Source organism: Calidris pugnax, unplaced genomic scaffold (assembly GCF_001431845.1).
Source record: "Calidris pugnax isolate Ruff unplaced genomic scaffold, ASM143184v1 scaffold103, whole genome shotgun sequence".
In the NCBI taxonomy this organism is placed as follows: domain Eukaryota; kingdom Metazoa; phylum Chordata; class Aves; order Charadriiformes; family Scolopacidae; genus Calidris; species Calidris pugnax.
The window spans coordinates 22,209,433-22,231,899 of NW_015090990.1; the positions used below are offsets into that span (position 1 = coordinate 22,209,433).

Genomic DNA, 22,467 nt, shown 5'->3' on the forward strand with positions numbered 1-22,467 from the left:
TAAAATATATACAAGTGACCTGCCTGTATCCCTTTCCACAGAAAAATGGTATCATTTAAACTCTGTGCAAAATACTTCTATACCCAAAATATGCTTGGCCACTTACTGTTTCCCTTTGAAAAAGTCAGGAGTCTATAGAGATACTAGTCTTCCTTAATTTCAGAAATATAAATCTCTTAATGCATGAAAACATGAATTACTGTAGTCTTTTATACACATCCCAGCAATTTGCTGCAGCAATAGCAGGCAATAACGTCCCAAAAGTTCATGTAGTACACATCTAATCATCTATTGCAAATATCTGCACGTATTTCAAATAATAGGGAAAAAAAGTCTCATACAAACAGTCAACACTATGAGAAAGGAGCTCCAACATTACATTCAACAGCCATTTTGCCATCAGCTTCCATGAGAAATGTTTGCCATTTGGTTACCAAAGTGAGAAGGAGACTCTCAGAAACAAGAGAGGTAACACTTCTTTGGCCACACAAGGAGCTCCACAGATAAGAGAAGTATTGGCCATGTCCTACCGTGGAGGAGTGCCATATAACCAACAACAAGACAAACCTCTCAGACATCCCAAGCTGGCCAGAGTTCCCAGCCCAGGGAGGCAAAGAAAAGTTGTCCCAACCTTTTTTTTTTCCCCTTTAAATCTTTAAGCTAAAGCTGTTCTTCCCCATGCTCTTTCAGATGTCCAGCAAGGTGATCAGAGAAGGCTGAACAGAAGCACTCACATTGACACAGTGATATTGGAACAACTGCTAGAGAAAGGCAAGAGGGCAGCTCTGCTGCACTGGTGCCAAGTTGCTCTTTGGCATGTGAAGCCCAGCACCTGATTTGACTTAATTACTATACTTCTACAAAAAATTCTGTCAAGCATCAGATGTAAAACTATTTAAGGTTTTAACTATATTTAAACAACTTTTCTAAATATTGCATCTTCTTTTCCTGGCCCAGTTCATACAAACCTAAATTGAAAGAGATTAGAAATTAAATGTACGCAGTATGAGAATAACAAGTTTTGTTTTGTGAACTTAGCTGAATAAAATGAAACAGAAAGGCTAAACTACTTAAAGATGCAATCATTGAGGGAAAAGGAGGAGAATGGAGTGTGGTGGGGAAAGAAATAGAGCAGGTATAGTTCCTCCTCCTGATGCTGTTATACCATATGAAGCCGGAAAGACACAATCTAAGAGGGGGACGGACAGATGGACACAGCACTGATTCTGCCCTCAGAAACTCAGGAAAAGCTTGCACTTTTCTTGTAAGCTTAGGTCTTAGATGCTTACTTAAATGGTATCTCCCAATAATTTTAATGGCAAGTAGACCGATTAATTTCAAAAGACTTGTGAATATTCTGCTGGAGAAAATGAAAACACAACAGCAAATACTAATTAACTTAATAAAAATGTTATGGGCTTTCAAAAACTTACCATGAAGCTCTTCCATACCTTCATCTCTTGTCAGAAAAAACAAACCTGCTCCTGGTAACTTTTGTTTGGCAGAAGTACATCTACGTGAGCAGATGCACCTGCATTAGTATTTAAGCTCCCAAAGTGTGCACCTCTGGACACCTCAACTGCTCTTGTTTACTGTGTTTTGATGCACACTGTGGAGAAGTCTTGGAGCACACAAGTGAAACTGGAAGATGTACTCCAGGACTTGCCTAACAGACTCCACCTGCTAATGGCCTTTCAGTCCCCTGGAGTGGATCAGAGATGGGAGGAAGGAAAAGTCCATCCATTGCACACACTGGGGTTTGGATGCTCTTGCTCTACAGACCTCCTTCCCTTGTGCTGCCCTGCTTGCTGAAACAGACAGAGCCAACCACACGGAGAAGGAATTTTGTGTGCATCCATGCATGAGGGAATGTTTGCGTGCAAGCACATACTATAAAAATTTTAAATATTTTATTTGTGTCGTGGTTTATCACCTTGTACACTGCAAAGGAAACAGTACAATTATTATAAGCATAATATCTAATTGCATTTTCATGCTAAGGAATAAAAAGCTGATTCTGGAAACAGCTAGGTGTCTCAGGCCTTCAGTCACTTAGGGCCATGTGTACCTTATAAAGACATTATTCAACAGGATGGATCTGTAGATTGATGCAGTTACTGTAAATAAAGGTGTACCACAAGCAGGTTGTGGACTTTCTTTAAACTAGATTTATTCCAATTCCCGAGATCCAGCACACATTTCAAAGCTATCCAAAGCCAGTCACCAGTTTGGACCCCTACTGTTGGCTTAACATATATTTTGGTAGACTCACAGTGGGGAGTTTCATTTTCTCCAAAAGCAATCTAGTTCACCTGTGTCAGTACCGACGTGCAAATCACACCAATGCAGGTAAAGGGGGCAAGGCAATCCACTTCCAAACTACTGTATCTCTCTGAAATAAATTATAATGCAAGCAGAGACAAAATTCATTTGACAGAACCTGAGCCACCTCAGTGCAGCTCCTACAGCTCAAACGGGCAACCCCAACTTCTCCAAAGGTTGCATATGTGGGCTGTCCTCATTCCTGCCCTTAACCGTAAGCAATGTAAGGCAATTCCAATTAGCTTAGCCCAGGAGGAAGGAAAGCTAAGCTGAATCGATTTCCTCATTGTCTTCTCAGGCTAAAAGCCCTGCTCAGATAACACAGGGTAACATTTCTAAGCCAATGTAATGTGATCATCCCTACAGCCCAAAGATTGACTTAAACATTCTCCAATTAGTGCTATAGGAGGCATAAGTTCTTCTAAGAATCTTCTGATTCCTACCCATTGGCATGGACCAGGGAAGGCCATGTGGAGACAGAAAGACATTTCAGCCATATTCAGGCTATTCAACAGGTCAGATATACATAAAGTATCAAAAGGCACGTATATAACAAAAGCACTAGCATCAGGATAAGTATGTGATTCAGTTAACAGCATGCAGTAAAAGCAGAACATCCAAGATATCTCATTTACAGTGGATTTTATTAGTGGAACAGCAAGACATGACCTCATTTGAAAAGCTGTCACTTACTGACAATTTGTAATACGTTGTCGCAAACACTGAAAATGAGTGAAATGGACACTTTCCTTCAGGAAGAATGAGATGGGAACCAGCGGTACATGTCCTGGTCTCAATACATAAGACGAAGCAAGTTTGATGACAAATGAATGTTTCAGAAACTAAAACTAACAGTTTATGAGTCAGAGGAGTGCATATGTGTAGGAATTTACCATGGGACTGATTTCATTTACCTCTGAAATGCAGGCATATTACAGGAAACAGAAAATCTAAAGCACACATTAGGAAATTAAATATAATAAATGAAAACTAACATTTAAAATAAGGCTTCAGCAAGCAAAACATACACTACGCAAGCAGGAATCTTTCCAAAAAAATCCTTTTTGTTCACGTGAAAAGAGTCAGGAGTGTTATGTCACAGTGCTAGACAGGCTCATGATCCCTGCCTGCCTAGCAATTGGAACATATTGAAATACAATTCTAACATGCTTATTATGGTGTAATGAAGCTAGTTCTCTTCTGATATCTGACACCTTTAAACAATTATATTTCAGTACAGGCTGTATCTCCAGGTAGTAAGTGGATCCGAGTACAAAATAATCAAGACAAGTTTTTCCTATCAGTTGAGCAATTGTAACATGAAAAGACAGTAACTTCATTGCAGAAGAACTGCTCAGCTTTCCCCTGAAAGATGCTGGTCTTTATATATTTCAAAAAGTTGCTTTTTCAGGCTTTGAGTGGCACTAAATATTTTTAAAGATGTTACCTCCTCACTGAATGTCTCGTTAAGTGGCTTTTTTTTGAACAAGATAGCTACTTTCCAGCCATTTAGCTTTTCTACACACTCCGAACATCAGCTTGATGAAGGGCACATAGAGGTGCCACCCTCCTTGCAGCTGACCTTCTTCCATGTGTGTACACAGACCAGCAAGCACACGTGTGTGCATGCCTAGGTACCACTGAATTACTATGCATATGTTTATTAGAATATTTGATTATTACTGTCATCTGGAGAGACTGTTCTTGCAGGAGACAAGCTGCAGAAAGGAGAAGGAAAACCGGTCAAGAAAGCTTCAATGAGGTTTGATGGTTAGGAGGAACCAAAAGTTTCACAATCTTGTCTTAATCATTCCTCTACGCCTTTCAGAAAACACAAAGTTTAAGCACTATTAAGTTTTCAGTATATGCTTTTTCAATACCATCTTGACTTTCTGACCTTATGTAGCTCCTAAGTACAACAGAAGGAGCAATGCCCAATGTAGCTCGCTACATACCTGAGCAAAGCTACACGCTGCCACAAGTCTCTGAGATCTGCTCAGGAAACAGCCAGAGTCACAGACTTCCCTGGAAAGGCCATCTTCCTGCCAGTAGAACACTGTCCTCTTCCAGCTACCAGCAGCTGAACCCCCCTCAGCATTTCTAGCAATGCTATACTGAAGTAATCCATATGCTTTGGTACCAGCCAAGTCCTCCTCTCCTTCCTTCCTCATCCTTCATTTCTTCAAAAATTACTTTTTCATTACTTTTTTACATCTTTTTGTCACCTTTTTACTCAGGTCTTTATCCTACAGACCTGAAGGTGAATTCCTATCAGATTAGGTGTCCACCATAATGATGGACAGTTTAAAGTAACAGATCTCGGTTTTGCAATTGTCTCCTTGTCCATGAAAAATCCAAGAAATTTTTACAAGAATCATAGAATGGCTCAGGTTGGAAGGGACCTTAAAGATCATCAAGTTCCAACCCCCCCTGCCATGGGCAGGGGCACTTCCCTCTAGGCCAGGTTGCTCAAAGCCCCATCCAGCCTGGTATTGAATACTTCCAGGGATGGGGCACCTACAGCTTCCCTGGGCAACCTGTTCCAGTGCCCCACCACCCTCACAGTAAAGAATTTCTTCCTAAGATCTAATCTAAATCACCCCTCTTTCAGTTTAAAACAATTACGCCTTGTCCTACCACTACACTCCCTGATAAAGGGTCCCTTCCCAGCTCTCCTGTAGGTCCCCTTTAGGTACTGGAAAGCTGCTATAAGGTCTCCTCAGAGCCTTCTCCAGGTCCAGCAACCCCAACTCTCTCAGCCTGTCCTCACAGGAGAGGTACTCCAGTCCTCTGATCACCTTCGTGGCCCTCTGCTGGACCCATTCCAACAGGTCCATGTCCTTCCTGTGCTGAGGACTCCAGAACTCAATGCAGTAGTCTAGGTGGGGTCTCACCTGAGTGGAGTAGGGGGGTAGAATGACCTCCTTTGACCTGCTGGCCACGCTTCTTTTGATGTATCCAAGGATGTGGTTGGGATCTCTTCAGAATGAAGAGATCTCTTTATTTTCATGTGATCACACTCTGCTTGGTCAAGTCTACTCAAGTACAGCCTTTGCCATGTTGCTCTTATGACAGGCATGGAGACCCTCAAAATACTTTTATATATGTATACATGTGTGAGCACACACACACTCATACCGGTGTCCTAGTTGGGTTTTTGCTAAAGAAATAATTGTAATAACCATGCATTCATTTAGAAACACAAACTACTGGGTTCTGTCTAGTCAGGCTTTACGAAGATTCTTCTCACTTGTAACTTCTCGCAAGAAAAAATGTGGAGTATTACAAGCAGTGAAATGGAGTAGCATAAACCAGTTCTCTCATTTGCAATATCTGAATACAAAAATTGTCGTGTTTTTCCAATCAGCTAAATGCCAGCTGCAACAATATCATTAAATCTGTACCAGATCTAACAAATTAACGAACAAAGCAATTAAGACTGTATTACAGACCTTATTCTTACAACATAATAAAAAAATGCTTCTTTACTTCTAACCAAAAAAAAAGTCAAACCAAAAGCTCAGAGCTTGAATTCTCATTTTCTGAGTGACCAAAGGCAGTTAATCTATTTCTAAAATGGCATCTGGTTTTGAGAAATAATTTGCAGACATTTGGTATATGAAATGGAAGAAAGCTCAAAAAATACCAAAAAAAAAAAGAAAAAGAAAGCAGCATTAGGGAAGTATAGGCAGAAAGGAAAAATATGCAAAGAAGAGTATGTGAGACAGAAAAGCAGGAGCATGGCCAGACAGACATGAAAAAGGACAAAAACTATAACAGAGAATTGCATTTAGCAAATCTTTTCAACTACAAGTAATATGGTCATAGGCAGCCCCCATCCCTCCAAATGATGGATATAAAAGAAATGGAACATGGAAACAGGAAAAGGGAGCAAGATACATAAAATACTAAAGTTTACTGTATGGGTTGTTTTTTTTTTTAAAAAAAAAAAAAGTGTTGGGTGATGTCAAGGACTGTAATCACTAAATCTGATTGTTTACTTCCACTATTTCTCAAATCCAGAGCTTTATCTCAAAAACAACTGCTCACCAGACAATCCTGGCATCCTAGGATTTTTAAGTGTCCAAGCATGCATATTACTTGTCAGCATTGTATTTGACAGTAATATGATATTTTCTTTCCTTCCTTTCATTGCCAAGCTCAGTACTCTAACTGGAGTAAGAGCAAGGTAGCCCTACTACCCCAACTGGCAGGTTAGTGCCGTGCTCCAGGCACCCCACTCCCCAGCACAGAGGAGGAGGGGACAGAAGAAAACACTACGGTTGCCCCAGAGCAAAATAACACAACATCTCAGCAGGTTAGGTCCTATACTTCTCTGCAGTGATGAAGAGTGAAAGCGAACAGACAGATATAAGAGCTAATCCTGCTATGAAAAAGTTGACAATAAGAGGTATTTCTGCAGTCTGGCTGTCTACAGCATCACTAGGCTATGAATTTTGCAAAAACGGTATATGCTTCTTCAGATGAAATAAACGCACTTGTTGACAGCTCTCATGTTTCATTACAAGTAAAAATTAACTTAGGAATACTGGTGACTAGCACGTCTTCTGTGAAGCTCAACTTCATTCTATTTAAGTCTGCCGCTTTAAAAACTCCATCTAAGAAAAAAAGATGGAAGAACCTGAAGTTGTGGTAGATGGTAAGCGATGGGAATGCCAATCTAATCAGGACAGTAAAACTGAGAAAATTAAATTGTACAACTGCATGAGAACCAACAGTGAAATCCAAGTTCAACATATTTGCAGTAAAAGGAACAAATTTGACAATGTTTTTTTCCAAAAAAAAAAACCTCAGCAGATTCAAATAATCCCACTAACCAGAAAAAGCACATAAGGAGAGTCAGCTGAAGTGGACTGGGAAGGTCTAAGAGCCATGACAGAAAACGGACCTACCCACTGAGGTGAGGTTTGCACAGAGCAGCAAAATGAACCAGCGCTAACCAAGGTAGGTAGATTTTCCACAGATAGGGGGAAATAAAAAAAAACACATGGGGGGAAATTAAGGCAAAGACTAAAAGACAAAGAGGTCAGAAATAAAACTTACCTCTCTGTGTGGAAATTCTTATTTCTGTTCTTTCACAAGGGAACAAATATATACGCACACATATACAACTGAGCAATTAATAGTGCAGAAGGAAATAAATCTGTCAGTTCCTGGCAAGGATCACATTATTTTTACAAGATACAAACAAGCCTATTTTACAAGCGTTATAATTGGGGATTTATCAAAGCACCTTCCTAAGAAGTTGAAAATTTTATCTGATACATTGAAAGCAACAGAGAAGTCACAGCACAACTAAAGCTTCCGGAAAAATAAAAACTCTATCCATAGCCAAATGCTACATCTGCAGCAAGGACTTTGAGGAGTGGAGGAGGGAAGTGGGGAAGTGATAAGAATAGGATGAAGTGAGCGGTCCCAATGATGTTAGTGAGACTAAGTATAGAATAAACACATGCCACTATAAATACAGACTGCACGATTCACCGCCGAGTATCTATACATGAAGGAACCACTAGCAACATTCATGGAATTCTTCTAATTTCACCTTCTATATGGACTACCGGAAACAATTTTAATAAATTTAAGCTGAAATGCTGGAATGAAAAAAAAAAAAAAAAAAAAAAAAAAAAAAAGAGGCACAGCATAATCAAGAGTAGAGGAACTGATGTATGAAGAAAGAGGGAAATTGCTAAGCATGCCAAGCTTGGAAAAGATGCAAGTAATGAGGATTGCTATACTTCACAAATATCTAAAGGATGCAACCATGGAGGGGGGACAGTAATTAGTCAGGATAAAACGGGCTTAACTTCAAATAATGCAGAGGAAATACAGAGGGAACAGGGTTGCATAATAGTAATAGTATCAGGAAATGCTCCCTGACAGAGAAGGGCAACAACAGTTATTTTAAAGCCCAGAGCATCCTATATAGATGTGCATGTTAGTCATCTTGCATGGAGTAACTCCTAATCTATACCTCCATGAGAGTCTAGTCATGATCCTGCTAGAGAGCTGCAGACACAGGGCTCAACCTCTCAAGAGCCTTTTACCGTTCTTTTTTCGATGTGAACGATGATGCCTCCTATTCCCAACCAAACTGCACAGAAGGTTTGTGTGGAAATACGACGATATTGAGTACTTGCGGCTATTCATTTAAATGAAAATTTTGGAGTGATTACAGCTAATAAACAGGCTATTTCTAAACCTCTGAAGTGATATTATGATTCTGATAGACCATATGGTTTCGGTGTATTTATACTGCAATGAGCTCCTTGGAGCCGTTTTGCATGTCAGCTGTGACTGAGGAGGTGTGCTGGGGGCACGCGGCAGGTTTGGGGGGCTGTGAGGAGTCTTGTGGTGGACCCTGTGCCCATCGGGGTCAGTCCAGACACTGCTGTGAGCCTCACCTCCTGCCAGGTTCACCACTGCCAAATTTAAGGAAGTGTTTCCACAATTTAAGTCTTCTTTCCCAACCCCAATACCCAAATCAGTAATCAAAAGTTAGTGTTAATTGGCAATGAATTAAATTAAGCAAAATCCCCTGTGTTGAGACTGTTTTGCCAGCAACAGGAGCAGATGCTTTTGTAGAGGTCAGTATTTAACTTACTAAGCCCCCATTCACTTGCTAACAGCATTGAACTCAATCAAGACTTCTCCTGCCTGATCAATCACGTCATAGATGCTCTAAGAGTCCTTAACAAGTAAACAAGAAATATCACTGAATAATATAAAACATCACCAGCTTCTTGCAACATCTGTCTTATTCTATAGAGGGATGACAGGAGAACCTCTGAAGAAGCGAGTACCAAGTATTTCTTCTTTATAGGTCACTGAGATATTAATATTTTCTCCTTCTTTTCGCTCTGTTCTCATAGAGTTATGTCATGATACAGAAGTACAGTCACATTAACCTTACTGTAATCCTGCCATTCGGTTGAAAACGTGGCCTGTTAGTAATTAATCTTAGAACTGGAGGTAATAATAGTGCTCTCCACTTCACCGACAGCACTGCTCATCCTGCATTTATAGCTTGTACAAGGACCCTTGACAGGGGAGAGAGAACTAGGGGAATGTGTTAGCTACTGCGAAAATGAGATAGAAGCCACTGACTTCGTAACCTGTAATTCACCAAAAGCTTTTTCTTCATTTTTTTCTGCAGTTAAACACTTACTTTAAGAGACAAAAGGTCCATTTTTTTTCCTCCCAATGCACACATGTGAGACTCATTAATGTTAATTGGATTTATGAATGCCTGTTGAAAAGAGAAGAAGCTGTAAAGATTTCACATTTGCAGGGAAACAATCAAAGGAACAATTTCTTGTGCGTCTCGCTGATGAAGAGATGAGGAAATAATGGATGAGTCACTTTACATTATGATTCAAAATTCTTAAAATAGAAGAGATGAAAACACTGATTTCTGTACGGGTCATATTCATGTAAGGGAGTCTTTCTAAGAATCCAATTTGAACCTTCAAGTGTAGTCCTGCTTCTAATTACCTAACTCCGAGAATAAATCATGGTCTCTGAATTGTAATTATACAGATTTGTTGCTGTAATTCAATTTGGCAGGTGTAAAATACAAGTGTAATTTCCTCTACCCCCCTGTAGTCTTCAAAGAGCCACTGAACTTGAGCCATTTGATAATTTATTCCATATTGTAGCTTTCACATTTACTATGCATCAAAATTCTGACATTTTTTTTTCAGAAGGCGATTATATATGGCTCTGGTTACTCTACTAATTGATTTGGAAATAAATCCAACATTCCTCCCTCGACTACAACATGGTCAGTACTACCCACTACCTGGCCTGCAGCACCCAGAGCACTTCAAAGCAAGCTCAAAATTTCTGCTACCTGTGATGGGGACAGAGGAGAACATACAGAGTCTTCACAGGCACAGATTTGCCCTGTGGGGACTTCCCTCCAAGGTTGGTCTTCTGCTCAGTCCTGTCCAACTAATTGGAAACTGTCTGTTTGTATCAAATAGCTCCCTCTTACAGAAGAGAGAGATTCAGCCACTCATGAAGAACTTTGGCACTGCATTCCCTCACAATCATATTTGCTCTACGTCAATCATGAACTCTAAGAAATGAGCATGATGCCACACCACTGTGTTAAAGAACAGGTCTGAGTATACAGAATATATATTAAAATATAATATAAAAATAGTTTATATGAGATAATATATAAATATGATAGAAACTATGTATATAAATATATAAACCCCAAACAAGATCAACCCATAAGCACACCATACCCACTGTATGAAACAGATGCAAAATACCCAACCCATAGTTTGAATATTTCCAGGAAATTGAAGTATACACTGTCCATCCCACGGTGCAAGAGCTCTGTGGGCTGAAGAGGGTAAGCTTTAGAGCTTGTTCCTTAATTCTCCCCCTTTGCAACAGTCTGCATCTCTAGTAATGCAGGAGTGTGGCACACAATGCCTTCAGAAAACGCTCCGCTTGAGTTTTTCTTGCCTCTGCATAATGGTATTCTAATGACAACAAATCAATTCTTCTATCGGTAGTGCTCCTCAGTACCTTTTAAAAGCCTTTCCAAAATTAAGATTATATACTCCAGCAATTTTTAATATGAAAGAGTATAATCAATAAAATACTGCTGATAAGGCATTTGATTTGTGGAGAGTTCGAGCTAAATATGAATTAGCTTTGGACAAGTTCCGAGTCCCTCATCTTTCTTAATTACAAACTGGGTCACTCTCTATGAATTGCATGACTCAGCTCGGGAATCCCTAAAAAGAAATGGTAAGTAGATGCAATAGCTGCATTTGATTTATTTGTTACTCAGAGCAGAAACAAGCACTGTGCTTCAGACCTCTTGACAGACGGGGAGATCCCCAGAGAAAGTCAGTAGAGACACCACTCCTGCCAGCCATCCATCATCTGGGACGAAGTGAGCCACAAGTACCCAGTGGTCCCCAAAGGCCGTGAGCAGGACGTGACAGTGACATGCCTTGCTCCCCAAGGAACCTTGTTACAGAAGATAAAATTAAAAGCCACTCTCCTATAGATCGAACACAGAATCGTAACGTTGACTGAGGATGGAAAGGACATTTAATTCTACACCTTGCCTAAAGCACAACCAAGTAGATTAAGGCTGCTTGATTGAGTTTTGAGCATCTCCAAGGATGGAGATCCCACAGTCTCTCTGGCAACTTCTTCCACTGTTTGACCATGCTCAGAATCTTCCTTTTTCCTAGTACCTGATTAGAATTTCCCATCTCTTAACTTGAGCTTGTTGTCTCCCATCATACACCTCTAAGAGGAGTCTGACTGAGCACAAATTCTCCAAGTCCATCCAGTTGCTCAATGCAAGAACCTGAAGGAACAAGGCAGATATGGCTACTGCCACCACAAATATGCTGACAAAGATAGGCAAACCTTTGTCATCGTCTTTCTCGAGTTCCACCTTATCATTAATTACTGTAATTACTTGCTATCATTCGGTAACTCTTCCTTTTCTCTGTATGAAATAGCTTGATTATTTTCGTTTCCTTGGAACACCTAGCTGCACACTGGAAAACTCCACTTTTCTTCTTTATTTCTCAGTTATTTATAAAGCAGGTCCACTCTGGCCACACTCTGTCACCACCCGCAGTTGCCGGCACAACGCTACAGCTACCAGGTTTCACCAGACTTTTTCTAATTTCATTGCCTTGACACTTCCATACCCACAAGCACTCAAAGGTGTTTCATAAAGAAACTCTCACATATTTTTGACATCCTGTTGGAAGCTAACTCTTCTCTCTGCTCAACATTACAACTCCAGAAACCTTTGGAAGTGGTCCTTTAAAACTGTTTTAATCTCTTCCTAATCCTTAAATCTACCTGCTAGTTCACGAGCATTCGCTTATTTGCCAAACAAAGAGGCATCAGATGATTTAGTGGTTCATTTGCATAGCAGAAGGACAAACTAATGTTATTTTGATTTTTCTCCCTCATGAAAGGGTATTTTCCTTAAAACTATCGGAAAATCAACATTGCTATTAGAAATATCAATGCAAAGAACCAACAAAACCCAAATCTATTCAGCAGTATATTCCACTGCTAACCTCATAGCCTTCTAAAGTATCAACTAACTATATTTTAAGAATGTGTCATAAATAAGCAGCATAAAAGCTATTTTGCTTTTAAAAATTGTCTATTAACAACCCTGGTTTATATGTCTAAACACTTGTTTACTGCTCACGTAATAGAATGTAGTATTATGTAATTACATTGTTTCCAAGTGTTACTTTTAAGCAAACCTAAACTTTGTATCACTTTTTTTTTTCAATAAATAATATTTTGTAAAAATACAATACTTTAAAAAACAAATACTGAGGACTATAGCCTGCAACCACATAACAGGCCCAAGATCGCTGGTATAATGTTATTTATAACACTTCTTTGTCTTTTTAAATTCAGAAACCAAACTGAGTGCTTAACCTCTAGATAAACATCTTCCTGCGCTATTAGAAAAGGGGAGGAGGTTTTGCATTAATGGAATGTATAAGTCATTCTTCGTGTCTCCTACGAGATGCTTTGTTTTCCTCAGTATTAACATTTAGAGGTACAAAACCAAGCTATCCAAACACATATGAAAAAAACTAACACACAGGAAAGAAATAAATGAATGCCTCAATGTAAAGGTTACCTTTGCTGATTAATTCAAAACCCTTTTGGTCTGGAGAACCTTATTACCACAGCCACAAATACATTTTAAAAACCCCTGCCTTTTCCAAAGGCCATAACAGCCGATGACACGCTCACTCCTTGCCCACTGGGAGCCAGAGTGCATCCCACAGCTGGTACCCGTGTGCTGCTAAGGTCACTTCCCCATCCTCCCTGCCCACAGCCTCCCGGGCACTCCTCCTTGCCATCCCGCCGCCACTCCTTCCCAGCACAGCCATTAATTAACCCAGAAGTTAAGAAGAAGTGAACTGGACATGATATTAGAAGACTACACACCGGTTTTCCCTACCACAGAAAAACAGAGTTGCTGAAAAGGGCAGAAAACAAACCTGCAAACTGGGGACGGGCAGGTTTAGAGATGAGCAAGGCTTTAAGTCAACGTCTTTGTCCACGCTACTCTCCTGTGATAAAGCCAACTGTTTCCGATGGAGCAAGACCAAAAATACAATTAAACACCTTTAAGCAGACTTCCCTAAATAGTTATATGTTCTAATAATGACTAGTTAAAAAAAAAATAAAAATGGCCTTTTACTTCACAGATTTATGCTCAGGTTGTTTCATGGACTGCTCAGCTAGACCCCCGTATACATTATTACCCTACACATACCCAAGAGTATCCCCAAGTTTTAACTCCAGATATTTTATCAAAGTCCATTTTATGAAGTAGCAGTTGACATGCTATTCTGCAACAGGTATGGTGGTCTCTTGATAAGAAAACTTCCAGCAGAAATTAAATACTTAGAAACTGTAACTATTTAAACAGATACCCTAAAAGAACAAACACATTTTTGCCCCGTAAATCAAGCTGTTAGCATACTGACTGAAAAAAAACCTACACACAGAAAAGATACCTGTGAGAATGTAATTAAAAAAAAAAAAAGTGTATCAGATACATTGTTTTGTATCTGCCATGGAAGTATGTTATCAGTAAGCTGGAAAGGAAGCAGTTTTCCTAGTCCAGAAACTCATTTCTATAAAGGTGAAGAGGCAAATTCTACCAGACATTTTGCGCTGCGAAGTTTTAAAAAACCAGCCTGACCAAGACTTGGCCAATGTAAGTAATAAGGCTGCACACTAGCTGTGAGAAATCTAGCACCATGAGTATTTGAGTTGAGCCGGGTCCCAGAGGAGGTAGCCTAATCACTTGCTATTTGGGGAAAGGAGGCTCTCTAAAAATAGCATTTTCACAAAAAAGGAAGTCATTTTAAAGAAATGCAAATCAGGACGGTCAGACAAAAAGCCTGACAAGTCCTAAATCATTTGTACAAACGAAGAATATCAATGAGATACTAAAAAAAAATAAAAATCTCTCTCCATTCCTCAAACCAAATCTCGACATTTTCCAATATGTTTCAATTATTTAAGTCAAAACCTTGTTCTTTATTGTATGCAACAAGGACAGCAATGCCAGGCGGGAGATTACTTTCCAGGCCTTATTTGAGGATTTGCTCTTAGAGCTGTGGGGAAAGAATTTGCATTTTCCCTCTTACAATGCTATCTGTATGACTACCACCATTTAAAATTCCATATTGAAAATATTTGGAAACTTAATATCTAAACTAATTAAAAAAAAAAAAAAAGGGTTCCACAGAAATTCATATTCGCACACAACTCAGATGGTTCAGAACAAACATCCTCTGCCAAGGGAAAAACGAAACCCCAATCTGTACCCCTGCCATGGTTAGTCCTTAGAGGAAGGGACTCGTAAACATATTTTAACAAAATTAATTAATTACACTATGACTGTAAAATTCCAGTTTCCCGATGCCTTCAGGCAATTTCTTATCTTTACTGAAAAAACAAGGTTAAACATGACAAATATTGTGCCTCCTTGTGAGTAAATGTTGTTTTGTTTACTTTGGGTTTTTTTTTTAAACAACACTAAGTCACAGCTCATCATGTAACAGTCTCTCAAGAACGCTGGAGGAAAAGCATTTGTTCTCACTCCGAAAATGCGTGGAAAAATAAAAGGGTCTGACTAGTATTTGTTTATAAGGGATTGGCCAGATACAGCTAAATTAGGAAAGCACACTCCCTCTCCCATATTTACATTTGAATCACAAGCGAGCAAACAAAAAAATCAAATCACTTTCCACCACCACCAGGCAGTGTTAAAGAATCTATGCTATAAATAAGGCCACCATCATTATTATCTATATTAAGATGCAAAGAGTAGAAAATGCTCTGGATTGATTTTGTGGGATTACCTTAGTCCACCCCTACCCCTCAAGATGCTACTATTCAATAGCTTTGATTTTTGCAGAGATTAATTGCTCCTGTTGGCATGCCTAAGTGCCATTCAAAAAAGGAAATCTTGTAGTTGTCACCAGTTAGGGGCATCCAAGATCTTGCAGCTACTTAGTCAAGTCCTACTTGAAAACCCAATGCTAAACTAAAAGGCTCTAGATGTGCTCCCCACAGTTAACTGGTTTTTTCAAAGGTGAATCCCTGCTGATAGGAAGGTCAGAGAACCCATACGTTCCCACAGCCCACAGGAAAGGTAAGACTTTTAGAATTGCAACCTGCACCTTGAGAAGTTTCAATAAATTTAATGCATCAAAACAATATGTGTGGTTTTGAAAATGCAGAAGCCAACACCTTGTTTTCCAGTTAGCACATATGAGCAACGTGTTAAAATTAATGTTATGTATCTCTGAGCTAAGAGATTGCTAAGGATATTTGCATCAGAAAATATTCAAGGCAATGGCTCTCCTCAGACATACTCTTTAAGGCCTTGATCTGAAAAAACTAAACAAGTGTACTAATTTAACCACAGTAATAGTCTAATTACATCCATCAGAATACCAACGTGTTTGAAGCTTACCATGCACTTAATAACTTTTACAGCACAAAAGTCTGCCTCAGTAGTAGCTGTGAATGAGAAGCTGTTCCAGTTTAAACCTGCTGCACGTTGGACTCCTCTCCTACTCTTTTTTGGACCAGACGACACACTCATGCAGAGTCTGAGGGACATAAAAGTGCTGCATCTCACCACGTGAAACCTGCAACCTCTCAGAGTTGCTTTGGAAATGCACTTAAATTCTTACAGCCTCCTCTTCGCTCAACTCACTGAAAGGACCCTGTTGATGAGGGGACTATTAGTGATAGCCTTATGAAAAAAAAAAAAATAAAAAAGAGTCTCATTCATATAAATGAACTCTAGAAGTAGATACAGATACGGTTTTATTGTTACTTCCATTTTACCAAATTATTTTGTTGTCTTCCAAGTAGTTGGTTTTCAATTGCTATTTAAGTGACGCTGATTAACTATTCAAATTAAATTAGGTAGAATTTGTTTTGTCATTTTAATATTTTAATGAGTTAGCACTGCTCAGCATCTCTCATAGAAAAGATGGGAACATTTTCAAGTTCCAAGCTCGGGTCACGAGCACACTGAAATGCCAAAGCCAGTAGCAGATCCATGGGGGACAAGTAAAGTAACAGGTGATTTTTCTCCCTTAACCAATGTAATTCTAGCCTAACAACTCTACCCTACAAACTCTGCAACACTAAAGATGAAAAACAATATATAGCAGTAGTTTTATTAAATTCTGCATGTATAAGATACAATTTAAAAATTACCTTCAGCTACTGGCAATATACAATATGAGAAACAGAACCACAGGACCTCTTTTTACCAGTATTTAAAATAAACCTATGGGAAGTACTCTTTATTTTACATCCATATTAGCTTGAAATCAACAGACATTTCCACCTGACCATGCAGAAGTACCACAGCTTCAGTATTCTTCATCAGGAAAGCTGTGTTACAGCTAATTTACTGCTTTCTTACTGTAGTAGGGTACGGACATTTGTAATAGAAATTCTCCTAAAGTAGATTTTTATGTCCACCACAACATATTTACTTTAGTTGATCTGGTAATACAAAAATATTCTACAAAACGTAAAAGAGCTGAAGACAACAGCCTGAACAAACAGATGGCATTTTCAGAATACACTAGTGTATCAATATCTGAACTCCATGGAGGTTTCATAAAAGCAGAACTAAGCCCTAGGACTTTTAAAATGTTAGAAGTATTTGCACTTATTTTTTAGAGAAAACATACACACACAGAGGTATATAAATACAAATTCTAAGCAGTTTTGTTCAATAAACCTAAGAGGCAAGATAGCTGATGGTATAAACAGTTGGATTAATGAAAGATAGTCTAAATGGATACCTGACAGCTTTTTACACAGACCTGTACCCACATTTTATTTCCAAGGTCAAACATGCACCTTGCATCCATGTCCAAGCTGACTGGGAGGCATAACTGTGTGGTTCCCACATCAAGTTCATATGATCTTCCTCCCCATGAGGTTACCACATTGAGTTCAGAGTTTGATTCCCGTTTGAGGTGATTTCTGCCCACATCCCCTGGAGCTGGGGACAGCTATTTCAATTCTACCCCTGAAGTCCCCTGTGTACATATTTATAACCAAAGTTTAAAGCCGTATATGTAAGTGCATATATAAAGGTTATTGTTACACACAATAATAGATTTCTGTGTTCAGAACATTTGAAACTACTGTCCTTTAACCAGCTCCTTACCAGGAAACTCTTGGTCCTACCTATTTTCTATCAGTATGAACAAGACACTTAAAGTAGCAATTTATACCATCTAAAGGTTCTAAACTTTTCACTGACCTTCTTGGGCAAGTAACAGGACCTTACTCATGTATTTGTCCAATTAAAAGTGAACGAGCCCTGCACAGTGAGTTCTCCATCACTGTAAGTCTTGATGAAACAGATACAGAGCCATTTACATGAATGGAATACCTAAGGGTGAAATAGCAGATATTCCATCACCATCCGTGCACCAGCTACTCAGAAGATCAAGCAAAGAACCAGTTCTCTTGCTGACCAAGCAGAAACCTTATGCGTAACCAGGATAATGCCTTAAAATGGTTTGGTTTATATTCTGAAAGACGTTTTAAGGATCTAGCAAATCACCTGCGGTCGTTACCCCAACCAATTGATTTCTCCCTCCAGAGAGCTATTCTTTCATACAACTTTTTGAGCTGATAAGCTGCAGGACAGCAGCCACAGCAAGGAAGATGAATTGCAAAGGAAGACCAGTGTAATTTGACATCAATAACATAAGGCATAAAAAAAGGTACACAGTTATTACATTAAAACTTCAGGAGATCCTCGGACAAAAGGAAGACTTCGTAGCAAACAATATTCTATAAATTGCTACTGCTAAAAAAAGCAGCCTTGGGAAAAACTTTAAAGTCACCAAATATGAACCCTGACAAGAAATACCCAAGCAATCAGGCCTATATTCATGGATTAAAACAACAAAGCATAAGCAATATTACATAAAAAAGCAGAAAAAGCATCAGAAATTCACAACATCGTTGTGTGTTACTGACCCACATCGTAAGTTTTGAGTTTCTTCTTCAAAAATCATCAGCCACACAAAGACCAGACAGCAGTCAGTTCACTTGGACAGTATTCCACCAAAAAAACAGCCACACATCCCTTCCAAAGAGCTGCCACGGAGTACTCCAGCAGTAGATTAGCTATCATTATGAGATTGTACGAATTTGAAGAATATTTCAGATAGTAGAAACTGCAGTGGGAGAGGATAAAGCCTTCTCCAACAACCCAGAAATCCAACAATTTCTTTTAACCAAACTGCTGCATTTTCTAAATGAAAATTAAGGGTTTGGATGCTATTCTTCCAGATGTGCTGAGCCCCTTTCCTGTCCATTCGTAATTCAAATTTGTTTTCCTGATAAGGAACAGCGGATTACAATGGGTTAAGGGGACCCTGCCCACACTGAGCAGGTACCCCGTGGGCCTGGGGCAGCATGGGTGTGCAAAGCTGTACCATCAGATAGCCAGAACTGTAGGTAGGTATTATTTCCCCCCACCATCTCACTGAAGATTCATTCACAAGGCTTTTTTTTTTTTTTTTCGTATTCTATTTAATTTTAAAAGGTATTTTTTTAACAGTAGCCTCTTTTCTCAGTTTGCCTAAATCCACCCTTTGCTTTGTTCCCTCTTGTGCCTTTCACTTCTCTCCAAGCTCAGGTTCTCCTTCCCTTGAGGAACAGAACTGTGGCCTTCCCTTCCTTTTACTTCGTATCTTCAACCCTCACCCACTTCTCCCCACCTCCCAAATAACCCCATCTCAAAGCCCTGCACTTGGTGATAGGACTTCGGGAAAGACTGTGTCTGGAACCAGGCAGCAGAAACACTCCTATTCTACCTTTTTACTCAAAAGTAACTCTCTGATCCTCTCTGCTGAGAAAGACTTTATTGGAAGAACAAAGCCTTGTGCTTCACATTCCCTACTAGGTGCACAGGGGTTTGCAGCTCTTTCTTCCTGTTACCTTCTGGGAGCTTTGAACCAAAACCTTTTAAAGCTTTAAATGACTTTAATTCTGTGTGAAAGAAGCTGTGGGCAGAGGGTGAATACGTACGGATCACCTGCAAGGACGGTCAGGGAAAAGTGTTTCTCAGTGAGCTCTCTTGGAGAGTAGGGCAAAAAAACTTGAGTTACAGGCAAATACCAGGTCGTTCCAGAGTGGGACAGTGACCAAAAGCTCTACGGACCCTCCTCCCCGGAAACCTCACGAGCCCCAGGTTTGAAGATACACTATGTGAAATCATCTTGAAACCACAACTTCATCAATTGACTGGGACCAGCACTTTCCTACTTGCTGTGAAATTCTACTGTAGCACGTATACTCATCTGTCTTTCCAGGTAGAACGTGGGGGCAGAACTCTTTAAGAGAAGCAAAGGTTCACAAAAATCATAGATTTTGCACAGAAGCAATTCTACGCTGTACAAGCAGAGGTTGTTTTCATGTTTTCCTCAGTTTACGAGGACGCGGGGATTTTAGAAAGTTTAGAGCATAGATGAAGATGGACTGAATGCTTTGCAGCCAAATAGGAAGATACATCTGAGTCAGAGCAGCTCCAAAATATTTCTGGTTTTTACATTTACAATTGCTGCTTCTCCTTGTCTTATTCTAGGATGGAAGACACCAAAAAGGCTGTGTTCTTATCCCAACTTCTAAAGACATATTCTACTTTGTATTAATCAAGATTATAATCTTTTTGCATTTGAAAGCCTATTTATAGCGTAAGCAACCGATCCTCTGAAATGATGTACCATTTGATTTTCCCACAGAAGCTGGCTGAAACATACATCAGCGCCTCAGAACTTCCTCTGAACTATCCAATCACCCTACAGTATCTTTACCCCTTTTAAGTTGAAAAACACTCAAACGAAAGTCTCAGTGTCTGCACACATACCATTTATTTCATAGTGAAGGACTTCATTTTGCTCTCCACACAGCCAACACCAGGCACTCTCCCTTTTTACCCCAGCCAAAACTTTGACAGTTACACTGCTCATTGCCCACAACAAAAGCTTTTATTAAAGGTAAGGTTTCTCATGGCAAATCCATATCCAATATTGTCTTTTCTCCCCTCACATCTATTCCATCTCACTGAAAAGCAGGGCTGAATTAAATTTCTTTCCTGAGTAAGAGCGTTTCAAAGCCTACGCAATATGTTTATTTGAATTTTAAGTTAATGCCAGTCTTCCTCCACATATTTTGGTCACTAATGTTTTTACCAGTAAATAAATCAATCAGGAATGTTGAGAATACAGGGCTGTTTTTTCTGCCAAGTGGAAAAAAAAATAATAGAAAAGCAAGAATAAAATGCTATTGAAGCAGAATCAATTACAAATTGCAAGATAATACACAGTCCAAAAGTTACATCAGAGTATTCTCAGTCCTGCCAAATGCATCTTTACTGAAATTGTTTAGTAGAAAGAAGGCGATATATCATGCAATTATTTAAAGTGTACCAAATATTTCTACAGTAGGTCTTGGTTTTGCAACTGTAACAGTGAAATATTACACGCATATTGCCATCTCATGGATACTACAAATACTTGTTTAAAATTCCAAGAGTGTAATACCTAGCAGGAAAAAAAAATAAAAAACCCAAACAGAATCCACAGCAAATAAAATTGTGGTAAGATTTACAACCCTAAGGCAGGAACTTTACATTTGAAACAGTCCAAAAATCTGCCTCAGATTCTCTCGTAGTAGTTACTATTTTTATGACTTGGCTCAGACTTGCTTTAATCTCTTTATTTAGGGAGAAATTGCAAGCTTGCCAACTCTAGCAAATGTTAAGTACTTTAGTAAATTCCCCATCAATATAGGTCGTGCAATCGAGGGAACGAGAACGTGGTGACTAAGTTCTGCTCCATCTCCTCCAAAGGGGATTTCAGAGTAAGAGGCTGATGGGAGAGAGCGATAAACAATGTGGCTAAGCCCCTCTTCCAGCTCTGTCCTACTCTCCAGACATCTGTTTGCACTTTGTTTTGCCGTGATTGAGATGCTACGTGATGTAGCTCACCCAGCCTGCTGTTATCCTCCATCCCTTTTATCTCAACAGGCAGGAGAGCACATGTATTGCCAATACTATCGCGCCATAACTCTTCCATTAAAGTTCATTAATAGTAGCGAAGGGAGTCCAATCAAGTCAGCAAAAACCACTGGAAACCCAATAGATGTAAAGATAAATGGCATAAGTATAAGAAACGGTTGTAAAAGCCTATGCAGACTTTCCGGAATACCTAGCCAAATTACTTAAACCCATCAATTCCTTTCTAAACCCAGAGTTTTGCTTTTAGAAAACTTGGCAACCGACAAACACAAAGGTGTACCGTTTCCGAAGCTATTCTCGAACAAACCCATCTCTCTACCCAAACAGCTCGGACCTCAAGTACACAAGTTTCGGGTCCTTGCTCCGCCTCATCCAGCAGGACCTCCAGCCACCCCCGGCACTCGGGGTGACGGGAGTCACCCGGTGACCGAGCCGGAGCCTTCCTCACCGAAGGATGCTCCCCAAAGCCGCCTCCCCCCCGACCTCACCCCGGGCGGAGGGCGGTGGAGCCCCCGCCCCGAAGGGTCTCTCCTTCCCCTTCGCAGCGTCCCCGCAACCAGCCGCCGCATCAGCAGCGCGGAACGGACACGCCGGCACCGAGCCCTCCGCAGCACCGGCCGCCCCTGGGAATAACGGGGAGGGCAGCCCGGCGGGCGGGAGCGGAGGGCACCGTACCCCCGGCGGCGGTAACGGCGCTATCGACCGCGCAAAGCAAACCCCACCGGGCAGCACACCCCGGCTCCCCGCATCACCGGCAGAGCACCGGCTCCCAGGCAGCCGGGGATGCTGAGGGAAGGGAGGGAGGGAGGAAGGAAAGGAGAAGCGGGGGGGGGGGGGAAGCAAGAGAAGAAGCCATTACCAGAGTTTTGTTCCCGTTCTTGCTGAGGGGGCCTCGGAAAACTCCCTTGATGTTGCGAAAGTGCCCGTTGCTGAGATGCGCGGAGCTAATGACGATGTAGTAGCACTCCATGGGGCCGGGGCCGCCCCCCGGCCAGCGGCGGGGG

General features: G+C 40.3%; 1 protein-coding gene across 1 annotated transcript in view; it reads right to left on the reverse strand.

Moving 5' to 3' along the window:
- ZNF804A (zinc finger protein 804A) overlaps positions 1-22,442 on the reverse strand; it is a 156,469-nt gene extending 134,027 nt beyond the window's left edge. Inside the window, exon 1 of the mRNA XM_014954103.1 lies at positions 22,323-22,442. Coding sequence (XP_014809589.1) covers positions 22,323-22,433 — 111 coding nt within the window. The 5' untranslated portion in view covers positions 22,434-22,442. The remainder of the gene's footprint in view (positions 1-22,322) is intronic.
- Between the last annotated feature and the right edge of the window lie 25 nt (positions 22,443-22,467).